General features: G+C 36.7%; 3 protein-coding genes across 3 annotated transcripts; all 3 read right to left on the reverse strand.

Annotated features, from left to right (window-relative positions):
• Positions 1-1258: 1258 nt before the first annotated feature.
• LOC125044530 (cuticle protein AM1199-like) lies at positions 1259-2393 on the reverse strand. The gene is made up of 5 exons (XM_047641226.1): positions 2365-2393; positions 2088-2218; positions 1830-1898; positions 1538-1658; positions 1259-1422 (listed from the first exon to the last, which is right to left on the reverse strand). Exons 1-5 carry the CDS (start codon positions 2371-2373, stop codon positions 1363-1365), a joined length of 390 nt encoding a protein of 129 aa, XP_047497182.1. The 5' UTR covers positions 2374-2393; the 3' UTR covers positions 1259-1362.
• Positions 2394-4314: 1921 nt separating this feature from the next.
• On the reverse strand, positions 4315-5443 carry LOC125044046 (cuticle protein AM1199-like). The gene is made up of 5 exons (XM_047640491.1): positions 5435-5443; positions 5158-5288; positions 4885-4953; positions 4599-4719; positions 4315-4482 (listed from the first exon to the last, which is right to left on the reverse strand). The coding sequence occupies exons 1-5, from the start codon at positions 5441-5443 to the stop codon at positions 4417-4419; spliced, it is 396 nt and encodes a 131-aa protein (XP_047496447.1). The 3' UTR covers positions 4315-4416.
• Positions 5444-7329: 1886 nt separating this feature from the next.
• LOC125044019 (cuticle protein AM1199-like) lies at positions 7330-8497 on the reverse strand. Its single transcript, XM_047640448.1, has 5 exons — positions 8453-8497; positions 8175-8305; positions 7902-7970; positions 7611-7731; positions 7330-7493 (listed from the first exon to the last, which is right to left on the reverse strand). Exons 1-5 carry the CDS (start codon positions 8459-8461, stop codon positions 7434-7436), a joined length of 390 nt encoding a protein of 129 aa, XP_047496404.1. The 5' UTR covers positions 8462-8497; the 3' UTR covers positions 7330-7433.
• Positions 8498-10006: the final 1509 nt, after the last annotated feature.

Here is a 10006-nt window from a genome sequence, read left to right on the forward strand (position 1 = left end):
TTATACATATGTATATATATTTATATATATATATATGTATATATGTATATATATCTGTGTCTATCTCTCTATATATATAAACACATGCATGTATGTATATATATATATACATATATATGCATACATATACATGTGTGTATATATATGTATATATATATATATATGCATATACATATAATTGTGTGTGTGTATATATACATAGACAGATAGATAGATAGATGGATAAATATGATATAGAGACATATATCCAATATATATACATATATACATATATATAAATATATATATACATACATATATATGTGTGTGTGTGTGTTTGACTGGAAACACAACATTATGCTGTTTTCTGTATATTTCTCATATTTTTTCCTTGGCTAGACTAATGTAGGATATTGACCTTGCAAGGATGTGCAGTTTTCAGGCTATTGGTTATTAATAAAATTAATGAAAAATGTCACGTAGACTTTATTTGATTCATGTCATGTCTTTTCATATTGCTATTTTCCTATCGCACTGTGATAAGAATTAATCGTGGATGCATTTTAGTGAACAAATGGAGTCTGAGACACGACGCCATAAGCCACGGTCAGGATCGAGGTCGCGAGAGGCGTCGCTCACACATCTGACCTCACAATTACGGAATATAAAGTATAAAGATGAATAAATGGGTAGACAGACGTTGCATGAATAAATCAATAGTGAATTGATGAAAGTATAAGTAATTAGATAAACATATCGATAAAAGAAATGGATATATAACAAAAACGTAATTAATTCATCTGCTTTCCTCGTCTTGGAAGGAGTTCGATCTTGACAATAACAAAAGCTCCTCCTACTAAATCAAGTTGTCATCCTGTTTATCATAATTCTATGCTGATTACTGGTGATCATCATAATAAGAAATATAAGAATATACGGCATTTTATTTGGCATTCACAAAGTATACGGTTTTGCTGATTCTTCTAATGAACCTCTTTATATTCTAATGTTCGTGTTTGTTTGTTTTTTAGATAAAGAGCATGTGTTTAGAGCGTTTTTTTTCAAGTTCTTTTCTCGAATAAATGAGATCTGAAGTATTTGAAAATGCCTCTTTTTTGTTTGTCTGTTTAGTAGTGTTGTTTTTTTTTCTTCGTGTTCTCTTCACATTCTGTTGTCACTGTATCACTATGCTTAGATTGTTACTTTCATGAGATGAATCAGTATCTTTACTCCACCCATATACATGCTTTTCGTTGATATAGTAATCAAACAATGTACAATCAGATGATTATTTTATTCATGTTCATATAACAAAATATCAGTAAAAAGAAAATAAACTAAGCCTTAACAACATAACAAGAAGACGACCTTCCATTTCCTAATCTAAACCGCCGTCGCTGCTGAAGCTGCCGCTGCCGCTCTTTGGCTTTCAGCGAACCGGATCTGAAATGAGGATCAGATCTGGACTTCAGCAAAAAAAATCACACGTTGGTTATTCATCTAAAAATAAATAATTATTTGTAATTACAGTAAGATCCTGAAGCACTGTTTTTCTCACCTGTTCGATATGCCAAGGTTCGAGAGGATGAGGCGTCGGGAGGAGGTCGGACACAGGCTGGAAGCCGCCCACGCCCGCGGTGTACGAGAGGGTGTGAGGAGTGCCGTCGGGATGGGTGAACCTTGGGCGAGGAAAATAGTTGAAAAGGGTAAGTATCTAACACGTTTTCTCGCATTCAAATATTATAAAATTCATAACAAGAGAGAGAGAGAGAATCAGAGAGAGAGAGAGAGAGAAAGGTAAGTACGAACACAGATAGAAACAAATAGCTAGACAGACAGAAAGAACTCACGTGTACTGTCCACTCTTAGAGGCTGCCGCTCCTGTCTCTTGCCACGCGATGCCGTTTCCCGTCATGATCCTGCAGACAGGCATCATGTTGAGTCAAGCACAATTGTAATCAACAGCAAACAAACAAGTACATAGGAAACAAATGATAAGAACAATGTGAAGGCAAGTACTCCATACATCAGGCAAACGAGTCTCTTTAGGTCAAGGCAGATGAGCATTGACTACTTCTGCAAAAGGGATTTGAGACGCGTCATCCTACCTGAATCCGTAGCCTCCCAGCAGGTCGATGGGCAACCTTTCGTCCACAAGGATGGGAACGGGCGTGGCGGCAGGGTTGGCATATTGTGGGCGTCCAGCCACTAAGCAAACACAACATGCTACCAGGAAAATCTATAAACACAAAAACATATAATAGATGCCATTGTTTTATAATTGTCCCTAAACCAAAAAAGGAATAACAACGAAGAGAGTAAAGATCAAGATTCTAATTAAGCTTTTATCATGAGGAGAAAATTGAGGTAAGACGAACAGCTTACAACGTCCATTGTGCGCGCGAGGAGATTCAGCGGAGGAGGAAGGCAGGTGACTGTGGGACTCAGTGGCCACGAAACCTTTATATATCAGGGTTCTTGCCTCTCTCTTCCTTCGTGCATCTCTCACTTCCTCTTTTTCTTTCTCTTTCTGGTTGTGTGTCTGTATGTCTCTTTCTCTTTCTTGCCCCCCTCTCTCTCCCTCTATCTATTTACTATCTACCTCTTTCTCTCTCTTTCTTTCAGTGTCCATCATTTCGTCTATCACCTTTTGTTATGAACCGCATTCATGATGTCAAATGTAGAAAAGGTATGATTATGTCTTCGTCAGAAATGCATGTATTTCTTCCTTCGTGCTTCTCTCACTTCCTCTTTCTCTCTCTCTTTCGGGTTGTGTGTCTGTATGTCTCTTTTTCTCTCTCTCCCTCTCTCTTCCCATCTCTCTGTCTTCCCTTCTCTCTCTCTCTCCGTCTATCTATCTACTATCTACCTCTTTCTCTCTTTCTCTCTTTATCTCAGTGCCTATCGTTTCTTCTATCCCCATTTGTTATGAACCGTATACATGTTGACAAATCTAGAAAAGGCATGATTATATCTTCGTTAGAAATACATGTATTTCTGACGAAGGTACAATCGAAAACTGGTTAATTACACATCTTTATTGTTAAGATATTCATTTTTATTCTTTCTATTATTTGTTATCTTCATCTTCATATATATGTATACATGCATGTATATTTATATATATGTACACACATGCATGTATATTTATATATATACATACGTGCATGCATGTATGTGTATATATAAATAAATAAATACATATATACATCCACATACGTGTATATATATATATATGTATATATATGTCGTGTGTATGTGTACATATATTTATGTATATGTATAAATATATGCATATATATAAACAGATAGATGGATAGACATAGATATAGAAACAGATATAAGGATAAGTCCGATATGCGAAGCTGAGCCTCGCCCTGGCTATGACCAGAAGGGGAACCCGGCCTGTGTCAACTAATGTCGACTGGCTAACGTGTGTCGGCTTAGTCTTTACCCGCCGTGGTGCCCAGCCACAGCAGTAACCTCCAGGCAATAATTGCAACTTCTCGCGCCTGGGCGGGGCGCGAACCGCCGACCCCTCGGATGAGAGGCCGACACGTTACTACTGTACTAGCCCGGAGGCTAAACAGATATATATATATATATATATATATATTCATATACATACATATATATGTGACTGAGAACACAACATTATGCCGTTTTCTTTATATTTCTTATATTTTTTTCTTGGGCATGCTAGACTAATGCAGGATATTGACCTTGCAAAGATGTGCAGTTTCCAGATGATAGATGAATAAATGGGTAGACAGATTTTGAATGAATAAATGAATAGTGAATAGACGAAAGCATAAATAATTAGATAGATAGAAAAATGAAATAGATATATAATAAAAAACGTAATTAATTCATCTGCTTTCATCATCTTGTAAGGAGTTCGATCATAGCAATACCACAAGCTCCTCCCATTAAATCAATTTTCATCCTGTTTATTATAATTTTATGCTGATAACCGGTGATAATCATGATAAGAAGAAATATAGGAACACACGGAATTCAATTTGACATTTTCACAGTATACGGTTTTACTCATTCTTCTATTGAACCTCTTTATATTCTAATGTTCGTGTTTTTTTCTTTCTTAGATGAAGCAAGTGTTTAAACCGAATTTTTCAAGTTCTTTTCTCGAATAAATGAGATCTGAAGTATTTGAAATGGCCTTTATTTTGCCTGTCTGTTTGTTTATTATTGTTGTTTTTTTCCTTCGTGTTCTCCTTATATTATGTTGTCACTGTTCCATTCATAAGATGAATCAATAGCTTTACTCCGCTTATATACATGATTTTCGTTGATATAGTAATCAAACAATGTACATTCAGATTATTATTTTATTCATGTTCATATAACAAAGTGTAAGTAAAAAGAAAACAAACAGAATTAACAGCATAACAAGAAGACGACCTTCTATTTCTTAATCTAAACCGCCGTCGCTGCTGAAGCTGCCGCCACCGCCGCCGCTCTTTGGCTTTCAGCGAATCGGATCTGAAATGAGGATCAGATCTGGACTTCAGCAAAAAAAAAGTCACATGTTGGTTATTCATCTAAAATGGGAAATTGTCCGTAATTATAGTAAGATCCTGAAGCACTGTGTTGCTCACCTGTTCGATATGCCAAGGTTCGAGAGGATGAGGCGTCGGGAGGAGGTCGGACACAGGCTGGAAGCCGCCCACGCCCGCGGTGTACGAGAGGGTGTGGGGAGTGCCGTCGGGATGGGTGAACCTTGGGCGAGGAAAAGTTTTGAAAAAGGTAAGTATCTAACACATACCAGACGCTTTCTCGCACTTAAATATTATAACATTCAATAACAAGAGAGAGAGAGAGAGAGAGAAAGGTAAGTACGAACAAATATAGAAACAAATAGCTAGACAGACAGAAAGAACTCACGTGTACTGTCCACTCTTAGAGGCTGCCGCTCCTGTCTCTTGCCACGCGATGCCGTTTCCCGTCAGGATCCTGCAGACAGGCATCATGTTGAGTCAAGCACAGATGTAATCAACAGCAAATAAACAAATAATTAAGGAAACAAATGACAACAAATGAACAATATGAAGGCAAGTACTCCATACATCAGGCAAACGAGTCCCTTTAGGCCAAGGCAGATGAACATCGACCTGCCACACTATTTCTGCAAACAGACTTTGAGACGCGTCGTCCTACCTGAATCCGTAGCCTCCCTGCAGGTCGATGGGCAACCTTTCGTCCACCAGGATGGGAACGGGCGTGGCGGCAGGGTTGGCATATTGTGGGCGTCCAGCCACTAAGCAAATACAGTATGCTACCAGGAAAATCTATAAACACAAAAACATATAATAAATACCATTGTTTTATCTTAGTCCCTAAATCAAAAAGGGCATAACAACGAAGAGAGTAAAGATCAAGATTCTAATTAAGCTTTCATCATGAGGAGAAAATTGAGGTAAGATGAACAGCTTACAACGTCCATTGTGCGCGCGAGGAGATTCAGCGGAGGAGGAAGGGAGCGACGCGTAAGGCAGGTGACTGTGGGACTCAGTGGCCACGAAACCTTTATATATCAGGGTTCTTGCCTCTCTCTTCCTTCGTGCTTCTCTCACTTCCTCTTTCTCTTTCTGGTTGTGTCTGTGTGTCTCTTTCTCTTTCTTGCCCCCACTCTCTCTCCCTCTATCTATCTACTATCTACCTCTTTCTCTCTCCCTTTCTCTCTCTCTCAGTGTCTATCACCTTTTGTTATGAACCGCATTCATGATGTCAAATGTAGAAAAGGTATGATTATATCTTCGTCAGAAATGCATGTATTTCTGACGAAGATATATCAAAACCGGTCAAATACACCTTCATTCTTATTCATACCTTTTCTATCTTTTGTTATCTTCATCTTCCATGATTTTGACGATGACACTAGCATGTTATACTTACATATATATATATATATATGCATAGATGTGTATATATATATATATATGTATGTATATATATGTATATATATATATATATATATGTGTGTGTGTGTGTGTGTGTATGTATGTATTCATACATATATGTATGTGTATATTTATATATAAATTTATATATATATATACATTTATACATATGTATATATATTTATATATATATATGTATATATGTATATATATCTGTGTCTATCTCTCTCTATATATAAACACATGCATGTATGTATATTTATATATATACATATATATGCATACATATACATGTGTGTATATATATGTATATATATATATATATATGCATATACATATATTTGTGTGTGTGTGTATATATACATAGACAGATAGATAGATAGATGGATAAATATGATATAGAGACATATATCCAATATATATACATATATACATATATATAAATATATATATACATACATATATATTTGTGTGTGTGTGTGTTTGACTGGAAACACAACATTATGCTGTTTTCTGTATATTTCTCATATATTTTCCTTGGCTAGACTAATGTAGGATATTGACCTTGCAAGGATGTGCAGTTTTCAGGCTATTGGTTATTAATAAAATTAATGAAAAATGTCACGTAGATTTTATTTGATTTATGTCATGTCTTTTCATATTGCTATTTTCCTATCTCACTGTGATAAGAATTAATCGTGGATGCATTTTAGTGAACAAATGGAGTCTGAGACACGACGCCATAAGCCACGGTCAGGATCGAGGTCGCGAGAGGCGTCGCTCACACATCTGACCTCACAATTGCGGAATATAATGCATAAAGATGAATAAATGGGTAGACAGACGTTGCATGAATAAATCAATAGTGAATTGATGAAAGTATAAGTAATTAGATAAACATATCGATAAATGAAATGGATATATAATAAAACGTAATTAATTCATCTGCTTTCCTCGTCTTGGAAGGAGTTCGATCTTGACAATAACGAAAGCTCCTCCTACTAAATCAAGTTGTCATCCTGTTTATCATAATTCTATGCTGATTACTGGTGATCATCATAATAAGAAATATAAGAATATACGGCAATTAATTTGGCATTCACAAAGTATACGGTTTTGCTGATTCTTCTAATGAACCTCTTTATATTCTAATGTTCGTGTTTGTTTGTTTTTTAGATAAAGAGCATGTGTTCAGAGCGTTTTTTTTTTCAAGTTCTTTTCTCGAATAAATGAGAACTGAAGTATTTGAAAAATGCCTTTTTTTTTTGTTTGTCTGTTTAGTAGTGTTGTTTTTTTTTCTTCGTGTTCTCTTCACATTCTGTTGTCACTGTATCACTATGCTTAGATTGTTACTTTCATGAGATGAATCAGTATCTTTACTCCACCCATATACATGCTTTTCGTTGATATAGTAATCAAACAATGTACAATCAGATGATTATTTTATTCATGTTCATATAACAAAATATCAGTAAAAAGAAAATAAACTAAGCCTTAACAACATAACAAGAAGACGACCTTCCATTTCCTAATCTAAACCGCCGTCGCTGCTGAAGCTGCCGCTGCCGCTCTTTGGCTTTCAGCGAACCGGATCTGAAATGAGGATCAGATCTGGACATCAGCAAAAAAATATCACACGTTGGTTATTCATCTAAAAATAAGTAATTATTTGTAATTACAGTAAGATCCTGAAGCACTGTGTTTTCTCACCTGTTCGATATGCCAAGGTTCGAGAGGATGAGGCGTCGGGAGGAGGTCGGACACAGGCTGGAAGCCGCCCACGCCCGCGGTGTACGAGAGGGTGTGGGGAGTGCCGTCGGGATGGGTGAACCTTGGGCGAGGAAAATAGTTTGAAAAAGGGTAAGTATCTAACACGTTTTCTCGCACTTCAAATATTATAAAATTCATAACAAGAGAGAGAGAGAATCAGAGAGAGAGAAAGAGAAAGGTAAGTACGAACAAATATAGAAACAAATAGCTAGACAGACAGAAAGAACTCACGTGTACTGTCCACTCTTAGAGGCTGCCGCTCCTGTCTCTTGCCACGCGATGCCGTTTCCCGTCAGGATCCTGCAGACGGGCATCATGTTGAGTCAAGCACAGATGTAATCAACAGCAAATAAACAAATAATTAAGGAAACAAATGACAACAAATGAACAATATGAAGGCAAGTACTCCATACATCAGGCAAACGAGTCCCTTTAGGCCAAGGCAGATGAACATCGACCTGCCACACTATTTCTGCAAACAGACTTTGAGACGCGTCGTCCTACCTGAATCCGTAGCCTCCCTGCAGGTCGATGGGCAACCTTTCGTCCACCAGGATGGGAACGGGCGTGGCGGCAGGGTAAGAATATTGTGGGCGTCCAGCCACTAAGCAAATACAGCATGCTACCAGGAAAACCTGTAAACACGAAACAAATATAATAAATACCTTTGTTTTATCATTGTCCCTAAATCAAAAAGGGAATAACAACGGAGAGAATAAAGATCAAGATTCTAATTAAGCTTTCATCATGAGGAGAAAATTGAGGTAAGATGAACAGCTTACAACGTCCATTGTGCGCGCGAGGAGATTCAGCGGAGGAGGAAGGGAGCGACGCGTAAGGCAGGTGACTGTGGGACTCAGTGGCCACGAAACCTTTATATATCAGGGTTCTTGCCTCTCTCTTCCTTCGTGCTTCTCTCACTTCCTCTACTTCCTCTTTCTCTTTCTATGTCTGGGTGTGCGTCTGTATGTCTCTCTCTCTATCTATCTTTTTCATTCTCTCTTTTCCCCTCTCTCTGTATTTATCTACTATCTCTCTCTTTTTCTTAGTGCCCATCATTTCTTTTATCACCTTATGTCATATTCATTCCCCATGATCGTGACAGCGACACTAGAATTTTTCTTTTTTTACTTAAGTATTGGCATAAAAAGGAATAACCTATCCTCTTTGTCTTTCTCTATATATACATTTGACTTTACTTGATTCCTTTTTTCACGAACTGCGTCGCAATCCAGAATACACAGATAACTTCTTATCTAATGTATCTTTCCTGTACGTGTGGATAAGAAATGTTATTCAGAGACTACGAACGAAATATATCTATTATGTGTTTACGATAGGCAGACAAGAAAGAAATATACAATAACTTGGGGTTGTATGTCTTAGTAAAGCTCTGTTGTATTGATAAGGTACTGTTATATGATGGTATAGTTGTTATTTTAACATGGTGTTGGAGTTCATGTCACAGCTAATACGTGATTTGCTTAACCCACTGCCATCTGTTGAACGTTATCTGCTGGATATCAGTTGTCTATTCAATTTACAAAGACAAGGCCTAGGTCTACATGCATTCATTATAAGGTAATGTCTAGTTTGTGTACAGAAGAAATTGGCTTATACGCTGCAATATATGTCTGCATGTGTATATGTATTTTTCCATATATGTATGTGTGTGTGTGTGTGTGTGTGTATACATGCATAGACACACATACACACACACACACACACACACACATATATATATATATACACATATATATATATATGTGTGTGTGTGTGTGTGTGTATTGTGTGTGTGTATGTGTGTGAATGAATATATATATATATATATATATATACATATATACATATATCTGTATACAAGAATATGTCTGACATATATAATGAAGCACCTGTAGAGAGCACACGGCCATTATAGTTTACTGTGTATAACAAACAAGATTGTCAGTGTTATTTTATTGAGCTGTTCACTGACCGTATAAGCTTTATGTCGCTTTCTTACGCTTGGCTCGTATTTTTGTTGTTGTTTCTTCGTCTTCTTTCAAACAAGTACCATAAGACATACTTTGAAATAAATATTTTTTTTTTTCTTCTCAAAAACGTTCAACATATTTCGTGGTTACTGTTAAACTTGGGATTCATGAACACCCTAGTTATATAATCCAGACAACTTTGGAAATAATGTACTTCGCATGCCATAGAGATCATGCCATTTGATATACGAAACACTGTTTAACATTTAAAGATATTTAAATATTGAGTAGCATGCAAACAACCGGCAGTTTTCAGATAAACCACCGATTAGTTGTGGTCAAACATATTTACAACAAAAACAC

Source organism: Penaeus chinensis, chromosome 35 (genome assembly GCF_019202785.1).
Source record: "Penaeus chinensis breed Huanghai No. 1 chromosome 35, ASM1920278v2, whole genome shotgun sequence".
NCBI lineage: Eukaryota > Metazoa > Arthropoda > Malacostraca > Decapoda > Penaeidae > Penaeus > Penaeus chinensis.